The sequence below is a fragment of the Oncorhynchus mykiss genome, chromosome 6, assembly GCF_057628025.1.
Source record: "Oncorhynchus mykiss isolate SJ-2025 chromosome 6, ASM5762802v1, whole genome shotgun sequence".
Taxonomy (NCBI): Eukaryota; Metazoa; Chordata; class Actinopteri; order Salmoniformes; family Salmonidae; genus Oncorhynchus; species Oncorhynchus mykiss.
The window spans coordinates 43349560-43367295 of NC_143027.1; the positions used below are offsets into that span (position 1 = coordinate 43349560).

The 17736-nt window shown below is 42.8% G+C and overlaps 2 protein-coding genes across 7 annotated transcripts in view; one reads left to right on the forward strand and one right to left on the reverse strand.

The window, feature by feature from the left end:
* col27a1b (collagen, type XXVII, alpha 1b) overlaps positions 1 to 5990 on the forward strand; it is a 141049-nt gene extending 135059 nt beyond the window's left edge. For 3 of the 6 annotated variants that reach the window (XM_021606572.3, XM_090237968.1, XM_090237969.1), the window contains 9 exons: positions 122 to 175; positions 288 to 323; positions 699 to 752; positions 882 to 905; positions 1012 to 1077; positions 1362 to 1533; positions 1862 to 1971; positions 2193 to 2411; positions 4139 to 5990. In XM_021606572.3, coding sequence (XP_021462247.3) covers positions 122 to 175; positions 288 to 323; positions 699 to 752; positions 882 to 905; positions 1012 to 1077; positions 1362 to 1533; positions 1862 to 1971; positions 2193 to 2411; positions 4139 to 4285 — 882 coding nt within the window. In that variant the 3' untranslated portion in view covers positions 4286 to 5990. Of the gene's footprint in view, positions 1 to 121; positions 176 to 287; positions 324 to 698; positions 783 to 881; positions 906 to 1011; positions 1078 to 1361; positions 1534 to 1861; positions 1972 to 2192; positions 2412 to 4138 lie in introns of those variants that run through there. The other 3 variants (XR_016496681.1, XR_016496682.1, XR_016496680.1) reach the window with 2 other exon arrangements.
* On the reverse strand, positions 5246 to 11428 carry zgc:101858 (SDR_c11 domain-containing protein). Its single transcript, XM_021606574.3, has 8 exons — positions 11269 to 11428; positions 10924 to 11094; positions 7858 to 8036; positions 7483 to 7576; positions 7149 to 7218; positions 7000 to 7036; positions 6839 to 6902; positions 5246 to 6583 (listed from the first exon to the last, which is right to left on the reverse strand). Exons 1-8 carry the CDS (start codon positions 11290 to 11292, stop codon positions 6425 to 6427), a joined length of 798 nt encoding a protein of 265 aa, XP_021462249.1. The 5' UTR covers positions 11293 to 11428; the 3' UTR covers positions 5246 to 6424.
* Between the last annotated feature and the right edge of the window lie 6308 nt (positions 11429 to 17736).

Below are 17736 nucleotides of genomic sequence, written 5' to 3' on the forward strand. Positions count from 1 at the left end.
TTACCTGTACAGCGAAAACTCTGGGCTGTAGCTGTAACTACAAAGCCATTTTTTCCCCCTGGTTAGGCCAGGTAAAATGATTCTACTTCTACTTTATCACCATGGTTTTTCTCTCTCTCAGGGCAATGTTGGTGCCATAGGCCCAGTTGGTATCATCGGACCCAGTGGTAGTCCAGTATGTACATCATTAAATCTCATACCTTCTGATATGCAACACATGTTAACCCTCTCTCTTATTTGGCAATAATGGAGGGATTTCCCCTCTTTCTTTTCTCTCTCCCCATCAGGGACCCCAAGGTGACAAAGGGAGTCGAGGGGAGACGGTGCGTGTCCATATCTTTGATAAATCCGATCCCCTATAGACCCAGGTTTTGTCTGAAATGGCACTCTATTCCCTATATAGTGGGTACCATTTCGGACACAACCCATTGCTTAGTATGGAGAGCACACTACTTAAAGTACATTTAGCTTCAACGCCCAAAGCCCTTTCCCTTTCCCTGTTGTGGAATAATTTCAGACAGTGAGAGATGACTGCTGGGCTGCTGCTTGATGCTGCTTTTGCTTCTCCTGGTAAAGGAGTTTAGATTATGAAATCCACGATATTGATTGGTCAAGACCAGTCCCCAGTTGGAGTATTATTGTCTAGTGTATTGGGGGTTTATTAATCCAATCGTGTTTCTGTTTCTTTTCATAAACAGGGGGTGCAAGGACCAAGGGGCCTTCCTGGTCCACGTGGACCACCCGGGTCCCCAGTAAGTCCTTTGTGTTATTTATGTTACTCTGTGGCAGTGTTAACCTAATTTTAATATTAATTATTTTGTATACTGTACTATGACTGCACAATACATTAAAACCCACTTTCTATTTCCTTTGGTTTCTAGGGTCTCCCTGGTTCTCTGACATTTGTAAGTCTGCTTTATGTTAAAACTTGACTGTGTCAGGAAGGATGAAGAGGCGTGAAAGTAAGTGTTCCAGTGTGGTCTTACTGTGTCATTTTGTCATCTCTTCCAGAGAAAGGAGGCTATTGGAGCTGCTTTCCAAGTCATTATTGATTCCCATGCTGCACTGAGGTCAGAGGTGAGTACTCTGTGAGATGATCCCTTGGGAATTCATCAATGTGGCCAGAGGATAATTGTGTGTGTTAATGTCGGTGTGTAAAATGTGGTGCACATCAAACATGGTGCCTGTTATATGGAGGTAGATGTAAGTCTCTTACAAATCAATGATTATGGGCTACTGTAGGCTCCCCATATGTTGACTTTGTCTTCATACATTTTAGCACATTATCATGTGTCTGCCTTATACAGAGGCAATTTATCTCCTATTGGTGCTGTGTGACCGTTGTCCTCATTCCATTCAAGAGTTACCATGTCATGGACCTGCCCATGTTGGACCACCAGGGTACAGAGATCTTCAAGACCCTCCACTACCTCAGCACACTGATCCAGAGCCTGAAGAACCCGCTAGGCACCCACGACAACCCAGCACGCATCTGCCGAGACCTCAAGGACTGTGAACAGAGGATGAACGATGGTAAGGAAGTTGGAACTAATGTCGACTGAAAGACATGAAAAGCTGTGACATTATTTCCACAGAAAAATATAAGGTTAATTTATTCAGTTACTAGGTCCTAGGGCCAATATTTTAACCTGCACGTGACTCTGGGCTCATATGTGCTATAACTGCAGCATAAACAATACGTCTATATACCTGACGAAGCTAGTGACACCTCTTCCAAAAGCACTACATCCTTGCCATAGCCCCTCAGAACTCAGCTGTCAATATGTGCCCACTCTGGTGAAATTACACTACTCCTGTATCCAAAATCCCTTTTCACTCAGTTTATTTTCCCTCCCTTAAGGCACTTACTGGGTCGACCCAAACCTCGGCTGCTCGGCTGACACAATCGAAGTGACGTGTAACTTCAGCAGCGGCGGCCAGACCTGTCTGAAACCCATCACAGTATCCAAGGTCAGCATCAACCTCTATTGCTCTCACTATATGGCTCATTTGAATTTCCTGTCTTTTGTGGCTTTTTGACAAGCCCTAACCTTTAAGTTCAAATAGGATTTTGGGGGATTTAGTCATCTCGGCACCTAGAACCAAATCTTGCATGCCTGCTGGTGTTTCGTCTGTCACAAGAGACTACGGATGGAATTGTAACGGTAGTTGACGTTCGTCTCTGCCTGCAGCTGGAGATTGGTGTAGGTCGCATCCAAATTAACTTCCTCCACCTCCTGAGCTCCGAGGCAGTGCAACACGTCACCATCCACTGCCTGAACGTCCCTGTGTGGGCCAACAGTTCCTCCCTGGAGCCCTCCCCCACCGCTGTGCGCTTCAAGGCCTGGAGTGGAGACATGATCCAGGCTGGAGGACTCTTAGAGCCCCACGTTGTGAGGGATGACTGCTGGGTATGTTGACCAGTCAAAGATTGCTCTGCAACACTTTGCATAAATGCGCCAGTATACCATGTAATAAGGATACTCTATTATGACTTATCTAACCAGAATGTAATTACCCAGTTGTACAGTGCCTTCAGAAATTATTCATACCCTTTGACTTATTTCACAATTTGTTGTGTTACAGCCTGAATAAAATAAAAATGTCTCACCCATCTACACACAATACCCCATAATGACAAAGTGAAATCATGTTTTTTTTGCCATTTTTATTTAAAAAAATTGAAAATAGAAGCAAATAGAAGCAGCTTTGGCACCGATTAGACCTGAGTGTTTCTGGGTAAGTCTCTAAAAGCTTTCCACACCTGGATTGTGCAACATTTGCCCATTATTATTTAAAAAAATGTTAAGCTCTGTCAAATTGGTTGTTGGTCATTGTTAGACACCAATTTTCAGGTCTTGCCATAGATTTTCAAGTAGATTTTAGTCAAAACTATAACTCAGCCACTCAGGAACATCCACTGTCTTCTTGGTAAGCAACTCCAGTGTATATTTGGCCTTGTGCTTTAGGTTATTGTCCCGCTGAAAGGTGAATTAATCTGTGTCTGGTGGAAAGCAGACTGAACCAGGTTTTCCTCTAGGATTTTGCCTGTGCTTAGCTGTATTTTGTTTAATTTTCATCCTGAAAAACTCCCCAGTCATTAATGATTACAAGCACACCTGTAACATGATACAGCCATCACTATGCTTGAAAATATGGAGTGGTACTCAGTAATGTGTTGAATTGGATTTGCTATATTTTTTACAGTATTACTTTAGCGCCTTGTTGCAAACAGGATGTATGTCTTGGAATATTTGTTTTGTCAGGCTTCCTTCTTTTCACTCTGTCAATTATATTAGTATAATGGAGTAACTATAATGTTGTTGATCCATCAGGTTTCTCCTATCACAGCCATTAAACTCTGTAACTGTTTTAAAGTGACCATTGGCCTTATAGTGAAATCCTTGAGCGTTTTCTCTCCTCTCCGGCAACTGCGTTAGGAAGGACGCCTGTATTATTTCTGTAACTGGATGTATTGATACACCATCCAAAGTGTAACTAATAATAACTTCACCACGCTCAAAGGGATGGTCAATGTCTTTTGTTTTTTTAAACGCATCTACCAATAGGTACCCTTCTTTCTGAGGCATTGGGGAAAAAACCCTGGTCTTTGTGGTTGAATCTGAGTTTGAAATTCACTGCTTGAATGAGGGACCTTACAGATAATTGTGTGTGTGTGTGTGGAGTACAGAGATGAGGTAGACATTCAAACATCTTTATAAACACTATTTCACACAGAGTAAGTCTGTGCAACTTGTGACTTAAGCACATTTTTACTCCTGAACTTATTTAGGATTGCCATAACAAAGGGGTTGAATACTTATTGACTCAAGATATTTCATTTTCTATTAATTGGTAAAACATTTAAAAAACATAATTCCGCTTTGAAATGGTGACAAAAATCTGAATTAAATCCATTTTAAATTAAGGCTGTAACAAAAATCTGAAAAGGTCCAGGGATGCGACTGAATACTCTCTGAAGGCACTTTATTTCATATCAATCTGCAAATAGTGCAAAGCATGACCAAATACTGTTCAGTCTCTGCATTTTGTTTTATACTCCGTGCTCCAATATTCAAATTGTTTTGTTCTCTTATCTCAAAGATTTTCTAACCAGCAGAACCTCCTCGTCTTTCAGATCAAAGATGGCCGCTGGCACCAGACCCATTTCATCTTCCAGACCCAGGACCCCAACTTACTCCCCATCCTGAACGTGTATAACCTACCAGCCACAGAGCCTGGCTCGCACTACCACCTAGAGGTTGGCCCTGTGTGCTTCCTATAGAGGCCTGTTGTTATAGAAGCTCAAAATACATTACATACACAGCCTCCTCATAGGAGTGACTTAAGGGGGATGGTGGAGGTTAGGAGGGGCTCCCTGTCCCCATATACTGGGGCCCATCAGGAGATGAAGGGCAGGTCAGGTCCCTTACCCTGCAGCATATGCTCGGACTGCAGAAACAGAAAGGGGGCGCCATTGAGGGACTGACCAGGAGAAACTGCAGAGATACAATGGGGCATCTCGCACTATAGTTTCTACTGCCTGCCTGAGGAGAAGATATTAAACTTTGGCTTCTTTCAGGGACTTGTTTTACTGTTGCACAGTATGAGCCCTGAATGCCAGAGTGAGAGAAAATAATATGAAAATCTCTCTTCTGACATCACACTTGGACAACGTTTTTAAATTATTCCTTTTCATGGTCTGCACTCAACATGTAATGAAAGATGTATGAAGTAATAGGGAACGAGATTATACATATTATGCAGTACATCTTATCTTGTTAAATGTCACACATACACATATTATTTATACATGTTACGTGTATATCTTAATATAAACGTGCAATAGACATCTCGTTCTGCAACTTTTCAAAGCAATTCAGGTTTACAGTGATCTCAAAACATTGGATATAATAGTAATCATAACATTCAGGTGTAGGAATAGTTCCTATCAGACATCCACAGGTGTATGCTTTCCAGCCATCTTCTCCTGCCTAGTCTGCAGATGAGGTATGAATCTACTTGTGACTTGGTGCAGAAGAAATGCCCACCAGGCTATGAAAAACGATTGCGTTCACACACACAAACATTTTGGATGTGCGTTTCCCTAGTCAAGTGAATTGAAGCTTGTAAGAGAGAGTGGATCCAGAAGAGTGTCAGTCTGTCTACCTCCCATCTCTCATCTAGCTATGGTGCTTTCAACTGAGATGACACCTGATACCTTGTGCTAAAATAATTAACCGACTCCCGTGGTGGGTCATGTTTAATCTTGACAGAATATATCTACATGCCTTTTATACTTCAAAAGGGATTTTTTTTTATACATTACAAATGCAAGTAATTTTAAAAAATCAAACTCACTTTTCAAGCTAACATAACAGCATTTTTCCCCTGCATCATCATTGTATCCCCTTTGTCCGAGTCTGAAGCTATTATTGAAGATTTAGGTCTTGTTTTTATTACTTGTTGAATGTATATAATTATGCAAAGCTTTTTGTTGTATACAGTGGATCCCAACATGCTAATTTATGTTATTTAATGTCCATGGGTTTTGCGACTTTGTCATCTATTACACTTCCCATCATCAGAGCTTTTTTTTTTTTTGCATACATTTGGGGCTTCGTGGATTTCGTGATCTTTTTTCTTCTTCAAAACTGTACTGTATTTGGACCGTTTAATGCTTTGACACTTACTGTTTTACCTTATTGTTGATCATGTTTGTGATAATCTACAGACCAACCAACCATAAACTCAGAATACCTCTCATCACACAACTCAGAGCCCTCCATTTGCATTTCTTTCATTACTTTAACACATCTGAGTGAGACAGCAGATTTGTGTTTAGGTTAACGGATAGATGTTAGTGGTTATAATGCTCATTCATTCATTCATCTTTGCAGATCCTCTGTCTGCTTCAAAATATTGCAGCTTCTAGTTTTCACTTTCCTTTTCTTCAACATTCAGGTGTTCAATAAATATTTGAAACCCAAGAAGACCATTGTGTTTTAACATTTAAAATTGTTAGCTACAAAGACACCTTGAACGGAGTTAGTTTTCAATAAAAGTTGTCAATAGGCTTTTTGTTTTGTTGTTGTTGTAAAATAGTGAATGTATTATTGCAACTGAAATATGAAAAGTTTTCCCTTTTAAAGTATAAAAATTCTTACACTTCACATCTTCACCACGAGGGCACTCATGTTCCAGTTTGAAACCCAATCTCCCATCTAAGCGTACAGTCATGTTGAACACAGAAGAACTAAAGGATCTTGACATGATTTCACTTTTATAGCATACTAGGGCATACTATACATTTCATTATATTCTGTCTGTCTAGACTCAAAATATATATTTTTTAAATGACACAAACCAAGGGAGACAGTTCAGGTTTGTATCGGCTGCCAGTCAATGATCATGTCACAGGATATTATCTTGGACACATGGCGTGGCGCCCCCCATCCACAGGTAGGTTGACCCCGGTAATGAAGGTGGCAGCATCTGACGCCAGGAAGGCTATGGCATGGGCCACCTCCTCCACCTCACCTGGTCTCCCCAGGGCGTGGGTCTGCTTACACTTCTCAAGGAACTGAAGGGGGAGGAGAGAGGAAAATGGAGAGAAAGAGAGACGGGGTAGGAGAGAGCAAGTGAGTGCGTTCGGAGAGACAGAAAGATATTGCATTATAACTAGGTGACTGACAACATTCTCTGTCATATAGTAAGCCATGAGCTCTCTAAACATTGACATTTTACAATATACAGTACATACATTTTGGAACGTCATCCAGTGAACACAACCTTGTAAAACAATGTGTTTAGGTCCCTGTATAACATAGTAGGTTACCTGAGCATACTGCTCCTCATCCAGGCCTGCTCTCCTGTGGACATCTGTTATGATCACACCAGGACTGGAAGGGGAAAGACAACAGAGAGAGATAGAGATCAATATGGTCGTAATAACTACATAACAAATAATAATTAAGTAGCAAAACAGACTTGACATACCAGACAGAGTTCACTCGCACCTGCTTCGACGCTAGCTCTGGGAGAAATATGAGTCGTATGAGTATCTCCTTTATTTTCACCCACTATAATAACACATATTACAGAAAATAGAATGAAAAGTGAATGGGAGAAAAACAAATAATTCTTACCAAGTGCTATGCATCGTGTGAATTGGTCAATAGCGGACTTGGACATACAATAGGCAAGGACACCTGGGAACTAGAAACAAATGTACAATTGTGTGCATCAGAAATCATACTGGAATAGTGTCACAGGTGGGATCTGAAGTTCAGTCTCCTGTTTGGGAATCCAACATCTTAACCATAAGGCTAGGAGTACATTTCCATTTCGGGCAGGATTATTTTAATTTTTTTTGTCAGAGGCAGGGCTACCTCATCAAGACAGCATGAGTCTGACTTGCCTCCGCTACAAAAGAATGACACAGAAACACACACAAACCCCCGATGGTCTGGTAATACTTACTGATCGTTGCCCGTTGACACTGGACACATTGACAATAGAACCCTTAGTCCTGATGAGGTGGGGCACACACAGCTGAGTCAGATGGTACACTGATCTGTGGAATAACACAAACATTAAGAAAGAAAGGGGGGGGGGACAGTCCAAGTAGAGATGTTAGTGTCTGACAAATACTGACATGATCTTCTCGTACATGATTTTGCATAACAATGCACTGCAATTAATAAACACAGAACATAGATTTCAGGCTTCATCTAATGAAAGCTTATTTTTTAGTTTGCGGTGCCCTAGATTGTCATTCAAGGCCCTACGTTACATATAATCTTCAGTCTATCATGAAGTCTATTATTCAGGGTATTATAGGTCTGCTAATCCTACCTGACGTTGACGTTCATGACCTTGTCATACTGAGCCAGGTCACCTGTCTCAATGCTGCCCATGGCCAGAATGCCAGCACTATTGATCAGCACATCCAGCCGGCCAAAGTGGGCAATGGTCAGTTCCACTGTCTTCTTTACGGTGTCCTCGTTGGTCAGGTCCCCTGGTACAAGCAAGGGCTGGTGGGCAGCAATGGACAAATCATGTTACTCATTCATCACTTTTGTTAGTGTGGTACTGTCATAATACAGGTATTGCAATTAGGGGGGTTCGATATAGCTCGCCAAGGGAACTAGTGGGCGGATTTTACCAAGGTAAAGACAGCTTCAAGTTGGATATTTGACGGATATTCACGCTTCCAAACCTCAATAGCTTTCAAACCACTTGAGCCACAGGCTCCAAATAAGTGTCATGATGTTGGAAAAATTGCACACAACATTGCACAGGTCTTATTTTCACAATTTGGACATTAATTTGCTTTGCAATGCTAATAAACGTGGAAATGTGAGCAGCATTTTGTATTCCTAGTTGAATTAGTTAGGCAGCGTAAAAAGTACAAACTTTTTTTAACATTTGAATTTCAATAGCTCCTTGGACTGTGACCTACTGGACTCAAACAAGGTTCAGAATGTCCACTGACTACCCTCCTATATTGCACACCCTTTAGTTTGTCCATTGTCATTTCACATGTTTTTACATACATTTTGTAAACTTCAGAATTTCAATAGCTCCTTGGTCATGTGACCTACTGACTTCAAACAAGGTTCAGAACGTCAAAACAGTGGGCCTGAACATTGCACACCCTTTTGTTTGTCCATTTTCATCTCACACGATTTTACATTAATTTGCCTGCTCTGCCCCCCTGAAGGACCGTGTCACTTACACACCTATTCACTTGGGCCTTCCTGACCTCCAGGCAGACACTCCTGGCCTCTAGGCCTACACTCCCTGCCCACCTTCTCCCTGGGCCTGAGAGTGTATAGCTTATTCCCTGGAACTACAGACCTCCAGACCTATTCTCCCTACCCGGTCAACACCCCTCTCCCTTGGCCTTAGAATATAGCTTACTCCCTGGAATTACTAAGATGTCTATTGTCCCGCTGTCAGGAACCACGTGCACCTGGTAACCCGAAACAGGCTCTTGGCACCTGGTAATTTGAAACAGGCTCTGTGCTCCTGGTAACCCACCCAAGTCCCCACGCCAACCTCCATGGCCTGAGTCCGGCCGCCACTGCTTGGAATCTGAGTGCCCCCTGCCTTGATGGAGGCCTCCTTGTGCACCTGGTAAACTGAAATAAGCTCTGGGCACCTGGTGACCTGCCCGCTTTTATCCACTCAGAGACGAAGTCCCCAACCCAACCTCCACAGCCTGAGTGCTGCCCCAGTCCGTGTCCGGCCGCTCCTGCTCAGACTCTGAGTGCCCCCCGCCTTGGGGGAGGTCTCCTCGTGCACCTGGTAACCTTTTGACTTCCACAGCGAGTCCCAACCTCACTCACAGTCCCACCAGAGGACGGGCGACCACCACCTAGCCCCCAACCTATCCAGAGCCCCATGTCAATGTCTTATGCCTTCTACCCACCTGCCTGGGCTCTCTCACACTCTGTGTCTGGCCTCTGGCCCTTCTCCGTGGACCTGGTAAACCGTAAGTAAAGGAGGAGGATGGTGGAGGAAGATGCCTTCCGTCCCCGACAAATGTTTGGATCGAGGGCTGACTTTCAATAGATCGCAGCGAGTGAGCTGCTCTGCTACGTATTAAACCCTGACCCAGAATCAGGTCGTCTACGAGTGATCAACGCTTGGTGAATTCTGATTCACAATGATAGGAAGAGCCGACATCGAAGGATCAAAAAGCCACGTCACTATGAACGCTAGGCCGCCACAAGCCAGTTATCACTGTGTTAAAATTTGATACCTCCTGCTTAAAAGCCAAAAATTCAGAAGGATCGTGAGGCCCCGCTTTCACAGTCTGTATTCATACTGAAAGTCAAGATCAAGCGAGCTTTAGCCCTTCTGCTCCACGGGAAGTTTATGTCCTCCCTAAGCTCGCCTTAGGACACCTGCATTACTGTTTGACAGGTGCACCTCCCCAGTCAAACTCCCCACCTGCCAGAGGCTGTTCACCTTGGAGACCTGCTGCGGATATGGGTACGGCCTGGCGTAAGATTTACACCCTCTCCCCTGGATTTACAAGGGCCAGGGAGAGCTCACCGGACGGCACCGAAACCGCAACACTTTCCAGGGCTTGGGTCCCTCTATCGGGGCGAACCTATTCCAGGGAACCCTGCACGTCACAAATAAACGAGAACTCTCCCCGGAGCTCCGCCAGCTTCTCCGGGATCGGTCGCATTACCTCACTGGATGCCTCGCGGCGCCCGTTTCCACCAGTCCGTTGACATTCTGAAAGTAATTTGAGTCCAGTAGGTCACATGACCAAAGAGCTATTGAATTACAAAGTTCATGTAAAATCATGTGAGATGTAAATGGACAAACTAAAGGGTGTGCAAAGTGTAGGTCCACTGAGTGTACATTCTGAACCTTGTTTGTAGTCAGTAGGTCACATGACCAAGGAATTATTGAAATGTTACATTTGGAAAAATTTATTTAAAATCGTGTGAGCTGAAAAAGGTGTGCAATATAGAAGGGTAGTCAGTGGACATTCTGAACCTTGTTTGAGGTCAGGACAATTGAAATTCAAAAATGTAAATAAATAATTTAAAATAGTGCGAGATGTAAATCCACCAAAAAAAAAGTGTGCAATGTGTGCCATCGGGTTAGCTAGAACCCGTTTATAAAGTTTTAGGGAGCAATGGTTATGTTAACTGCTGTTGGTGGACGTAAGGACAGCTACAGGCGAATATCCAACCGGAGTCTATACCTCGGTGCGGATTTTGCACATTTTAATTTAGACCATTCTACTATAGTGACAACCCACCCACCTGGGCAGAAGGGCTGAACGTAGAACGTTATAGTTAGCTACTCTGTAACAAATACTACACCATGTCAGCGTAAATGATCTGTTACTTTGTATCAACATGACAATGACATGAATTGCACACTGGACTGTACCTCCGCAGCACCCAGGTCCGTGCACTGTTTTGCTATGTTGGTGAGGTTTTCCACGTCGCGCCCGTTCAATGCGAGCAAGGCACCAAGTTTAGCGAACATGATGCTTGTCCCTGCCCCGATGCCCGAGCTGGCACCTGTGATCAAAGTCACTTTGTCTTTCAAAGATGATACCTAAAGAGACAAAAAAAAGAATGTAAACAAAAACATTAAGGTCCTGTGAAGATTCCATTTCGATATGCTGCTTGCGGCGAATTTACAACAGATTTAAGCAAACAGATAAGGCAATAGGCAGCGTTTGACAGTGTGCTAATCTAACATGAGCATGCACAAATAATTCTGACTCACCTTAAATCCTTCCCCTGAAGACATAACGGGGTTTAAATGACTACAACCAGGTTTAAATCTGTAAAATCGGTCAAGTTCACTCGTGGCAGTGTTTAGCAACTCCGTCAAATAACTTGTTATTTACGCAGTTTTCTGACGTCATCAAAATGAGACCATAAATGGCAGAATGTAGTTTTCTTTATGGATTTCACAAACGAAGGCGATTCAAGTTTATCATCATGATGGAAAAATTCAAACACACACTTTATTAAAAATACTTTATTTGGTACAAAATGTAAAAGACAATTAATATTTCAAACCAAAATAATATTATTGGACTAACAGAGCTGCAAGCATTGATTTAACGAATGTGTTTAGAATCATAGCGTGTGTGTTGGCCCAATAGCAGACCTCTAGCACAAACATAGAAGCTAAAAACTGATTTTCATAGTTTCTTGTTCATTCTCCAATCAGAACGGTCTACTGATTATGGATGTAGCTTCGGGAGCGGGATATGTACGATTTGATTTATTTGACAAAAGAAAAAAACATAATACAACCTCATGTGGATACAATGCATTTAAAAATCATAGAGAATAACACAAAAACTTTTTAAAACTTCTTTCCATTGTGGTCTTCTTGTTAACAGAATATAGTATTCATAAATGAACAACAAATTAAATCAAATGGAGTTGAGGCAGTTCGGAAAAGTCAATATGGATTGAGCAGAGGGTGCATCGATGGTACAGTGCAGCCAATGAGAAAGTCAGACAAGCTAGGAGCTCTTTATCAGGGCCATCAGGGCCCATTGCTTTGTCCGACGTTCCCAGTTCCTCCATAGTAGCCGATCATCCGTTGCTGACAGTGTAGCACCCACCTGGGTGATGCTTTGAACTGAAGATATTGTACAACGCTGTGTACTATTCCCTTCACAGAACAGCACAAACTGGCCCTAACCAGAATAGAAAGAGAAGTGGGAGGCCCCAGGCCACAACTGAGGAAGAGGACAAGTGCATTAGAGTGTCTAGTTTGAGAAAGACACCTCACAAGTCCTAAACTGGCAGCTTCATTAAATAGTACCCACAAAACACCAGTCTCAACGTCATCAGAAAAAGCTATATCTCAGACTGGCCAATAAAAATAAAAGATTAAGATGGGCAAAAGTACACAGACACTGGACAGAGGAACTCATCCCAGCATCCCAGAGTCACCTTTTCACTGTTGACATCGACACTGGTGTTTGCGGGTACTATTTAATGAAGCTGCCAGTTGAGGACTTGTGAAGCGTCTGTTTCTCAAACTAGACACTAATGTACTTACCTCTTCCTCAGTTGTGCACCGGGGCCTCCCGCTCCTCTTTCTATTCTGGTTAGGGCCAGTTTGTGCTGTTCTGTGAAGGGTGTAGTACACAGCGTTGTACAATATCTTCAGTTTCTTGCCAATTTCTTGCATGGAAAAGCTATAATTTCTGAGATCAAGAATAGACTGATGAGTTTCAGAGGAAAGTTATTTGTTTCTGGCCATTTTGAGCCTGTAATCGAACCCACAAATGCTGATGCTCCAGATACTCAACTAGTCTAAAGAATGCCAGTTGTATTGCTTCTTTAATCAGACAACAGTTTTCAGCTGTGCTAACATAATTGCAAAAGAGTTTTCTATTTATCAATTAGCATTTTAAAATGATAAACTTGGATTATCTAACACAACGTGCCATTGGAACACAGGGGTGACTGTTGCTGATAATGTGGCTCTGTACGCCTATGTAGATATTCCATAAAAAACCTGCAGTTTCCACCTACAATAGTAATTTACAACATTAACAATGTCTACACTGTATTTCTCATCAATTTTATTTTATTTTAATGGACAAAAAAATAGCTTTTCTTTCAAAAACAAGGACATTTCCAAGTGACCCCAAACTTTTGAACGGTAGTGTATATGGAGACAGCACGTGGAGATGATGTTACAGGGCTCGATACTGATGTCTCTGAATGGAGAGAGACCTGGCACTCTGCATTAACATTTTACTTGACACAACCTTTACTTGTATTGAATTTTTTATGATTCAATTGAATGGTATCAGTCTATATGGGGAGGAGAAACCCTGTGTAATTATATGATAAGGAAACTCCTGTTGTATAAAGGACACCACACAGCAAGGTATGACCACTCTGACATGTTTGCCAAGGTAGCCACATTACCACCAGACAAAATGTAGACAGAAGCAGTGTTCTGCTAATATAACAATGTGCACCTTTCATCTTTCCTGGTCCAAGGGACCAGCCGATACAGATACTGTGCCTATGGTATTATGTAAAGGGTTGTTTATTCTACATGGACCTGTTACTACATTTTAATATCTACATAAATTCAGCAATTGCATTCTTCTCATATTACTCTGTGCTTCTACATCTGCATTGCTTGCTGTTTGGGGTTTTCTACATCTGCTCATGTAAAAAGAGCTTTATAAATCAATTATTCAAAGGTCATTTGATTGCTGTTTTGTTTCATCTTGTGTTTGATTGTTGTGTTGCTGTGATCAGGGCACCCTTGTGAATGAGACCCTGATCTCAATGGGTTTTTTCCCTGAATAAATAAAGAATGAATAAATAACAAAAATCTTCCCCTGGCATCTCACCATACATCTTCCTGTAGTTATTAACCTGCAGGAGGTTTGTTTGTTGTGATGGAGTGGGGGGAAACTGCTGCAGGGGAAGTTCTGACAGATGGGTGTGTATTGGTGGTGTCAAGGAGACACCCAAAAAACACCCACATCAAACCACACCCCAAGCTAACTCACGTTTGGCTTCTGTCACGGCCGCCAGCATTTCTTGAGGAGCAAGCTAAAAAGATTGAGGCCAAATCAGCTGGGGGCAGTTCCCCGTTAAAAAAAACCTCCAAATATCTTATAATTTCCATTCTGAGAGCGTTAATAAAACCTCCCATGAAAACTTTCAAGGAACCAGAGTCAAATGTTCTCAGAACCTTCTTGCAACTTAAAAATAAACATTCCCAGAACAGGCAAAATGTTCACGTCTGTTACCAGTCAGGAGTATATGGCTTCGTTCCCACCACCAGTTTGAAACGAACTCCACAACTTCCAAGGAACCAAATGTGCTAGCTGGTACAGCTACTCCAAGTAGAAGCACGCTCTTTCAACTTGCTTGTAGTCTTGTTTTCTCCATACATTTTCCCTTACTTAGAGAACATCCCTGGTCACCCCTACTGCCTCTGATCTGACGGACTCACAAAAAAACACATGCTTTGTTTGTAAATTATGTCTGAGTGTTGAAATGTGCCCCTGGCTATCCGTAAATAAATAAAACAAGAAAATGGTGCAGTCTGGTTTGCTTAATATAAGGAATTTGAAATTATTTTTACATTTACTTTTTATTTAAGTACATTTAAAAAAATACATTTACTTTTGATACTTAAGCATATTTAAAACCAAATACTTTAAGACATTTACTCAACTAGTATTTTACTGGGTGACTTTCACTTCTACTTTAGTCTTGTTCATTGAATGTTTCAATCATACTTTTAATAACACTGCTAGCTAAGGTTAACTGTTTTGAACTCCCAAGCACAGACAGGACACCAGGCTTCCTGTGTGCCTCCAGAGCCCAGTACGCCCTGTTCCTCCTCTCCGCACTCGCCCTGAGGTGTGTGTCCCCAGACCGGTACCACCAGTGCCGGCACCACGCACCAGGCCCCCAGTGCGCCTCCAGGATCCAGTACGCCCTGCTCCTCGCACTCGCCATGAGGTGCGTGTCCCCAGCCTGGTACCACCAGTGCCGGCACCACGCACCAGGCCTATAGTGCGCCTCGGCAGTCCAGTACGCCCTGTTCCTGCTCTTCGCACTCGCCCTGAGGTGCGTGTCCCCAGCCTGGTACCACCAGTGCCGGCACCACGTACCAGGCCCCCAGTGCGCCTCCAGGATCCAGTACGCCCTGCTCCTCGCACTCGCCATGAGGTGCGTGTCCCCAGCCTGGTACCACCAGTGCCGGCACCACGCACCAGGCCTATAGTGCGCCTCGGCAGTCCAGTACGCCCTGTTCCTGCTCCTCGCACTCGCCCTGAGGTGCGTGTCCCCAGCCTGGTACCACCAGTGCCGGCACCACGCACCAGGCCTACAGTGCGGCTCGGCAGTACAGAGCGTCTGGTGACAGTACCCAGTCCGGGGCCTCCGGCGACGGGCCACAGTCCGGGGCCTCCGGCGACGGGCCACAGTCCGGGGCCTCCGGCGATGGGCCACGGGTCAGTGCTACAAGAGCAGACTTAGGGTAAAGAAGGGGGGCGGCGTCCAGACCCAGAGCCGCCACCGAGGTTAGATGCCCACCCAGACCCTCCCATATAGGTTTAGGTTTGCGGCCGGGGAGGGGGGTGGTACTGTCAAGACCTGACCTTAGTTACCTTTGTTTACGTCAGGGTGTGACGAGGGTGGTATGTGTGTTTGTGTATTGCCTAGGGTTTTTTGTATGGCTATGGGGTTTTGGTATGTCTAGGTATATGTAGGTCTATGGTGGCCTGAATTGGTTCCCAATCAGAGACAGCTGTTTATCGTTGTCTCTGATTGGGGATCCTATTTAGGTTGCCATTTTCCATTTTGGTTTTGTGGGTTATTGTCTGTGTAGTTGCATGTCAGTACTCGTGTCGCATAGCTTCACGTTCGTTTTGTATAGTTTGTTCAGTGTTTATTCTTCCTTAAAAGAAGAATGTATTATCCCGCTGCGCTTTGGTCTAATCATTACAACGAACGTGACACGCAAACAAGTTTGGAGCTTAAAGCATGAAACGCACAGAGAATCTCACTGCCAACAGGTACTTATCTCAGTGGCAAGGAACTTCCCTTGTTAAAACAAAAGCGGTACCTGCTGGGTGCCGACCAATGTATATAAACCCTGGAATGCTATGTATTGGCCATTGAGAGGCTTTGAAGCCACCGCTAGGCCATATTGGCACTCACCAGTAGGAGCAGTCCTCCATAGGAATGAATGGAATTCTACAGCATTTACATTAAATGTTTCAAGAACAAAATTACATGTATTTAAAAAAAAAATGTATTGGTGTATGTCTTGTTTTGCACACTTTGTACAAAATAATAAAATGCAGTACTACAGGATATTTCTTAACGTAGCTCTTTATTAGCTAGCTATAACTGGCATGTTCACGTATTGCCAACCAGGATCAAACTGCCCATGACCTAACCATTTGGGTGGTCTTAACCAATATGATATGCACAGTATGATATGGAGGTAAAATGCATCCAATTACAATTCAGTATGTTTACACATATGAATATTACAGTGTAGTAATCTAAAAAACGATATACTTTAAGGAAAATGTTATACCTTTTAAACATTTTGTATTGGTATGTTTAGGTCACATAATATAATTTCAAAGTGTGCATAAAGGTGTCTGTAATATAATAAATGTGGTAAAAACTAACGTAGACTTTAATAAATGCATTTGTTTTATTTTTTACAATGGTGTGGAAGTGCCAAGATGGAGGCACCGTGGCTTCAACACAACACCCCCTATCAGAGACCTAGTGTGTATATATAAATCATTGGTACTGACCCAGTAGTAAGGAACCTACCGACTCTAGATTGCAGAATCTTTGAACTTCCGAGTTGGTTTAACGTTGGACCAGAGCAAACTTTAGCAAGACAGCTAACAAGCTTGTTTGTGCAGAGTAGCACTAGAATTAAAAACACATCTTACCTTTTTGTAGTTAATAAATCCAATGTGAAACGTGATAACTATAGTATCCTTAACTAGCATTGAAAAGGTTAATCCATTCTTCTCTAATTAAACGTCTCTCCCTAATTTCTGAATTATGCTTGTAACATCATCCGTAGGCTACAGTAATTTATGCTTCAGAGGGGAGGGGCAGCTAGCCTACACACATGCACACCCATAGGAAAAGATTTCTAGCTGGCAGGGAGATGCTGGAATAAGTTTCTGAGTGACAGTGAGGGCTTTGCATAGGTGCTTTTTTGTGATTTTTGTGGGACTGGAAAAAAAATTCTGGAATGTAAAAGAACGTTATTAACCAGTTTCCATGCTTTTAAAATAATGGTTCTGTTCCAGAACAGTATAGATCACTTTCATTTTCAGTTCCTCAAATAATTTAGTTATTTTCCAGTTTTCGGTTCTGTTCCCTGAACCGGTTCCGACCCTTGATTCCTATGGATGACTGCTCCTACTGGGGTGTACCATTATGGCTGACCGGCGACTTCAAACCTTCTCAATGGCCAATACATAGCATTAGCAATCAAGGGATTATATAGATTATTGGGTCTTTGTTGTGTGAACACCAAAGAGATTAACTGCCGACACTGTTCAGAGGTGCCAAGTACTGTCAGCAGGCAAATGTTTGACAATCCTACAAAAGTGTCTGAGTTTTAAATCAAATGAATAGGCGCGAGACCACAAACTCTCATGTGTTCTTTTCTTTTTACAGGTGATCAAATGTTTTTCTATTG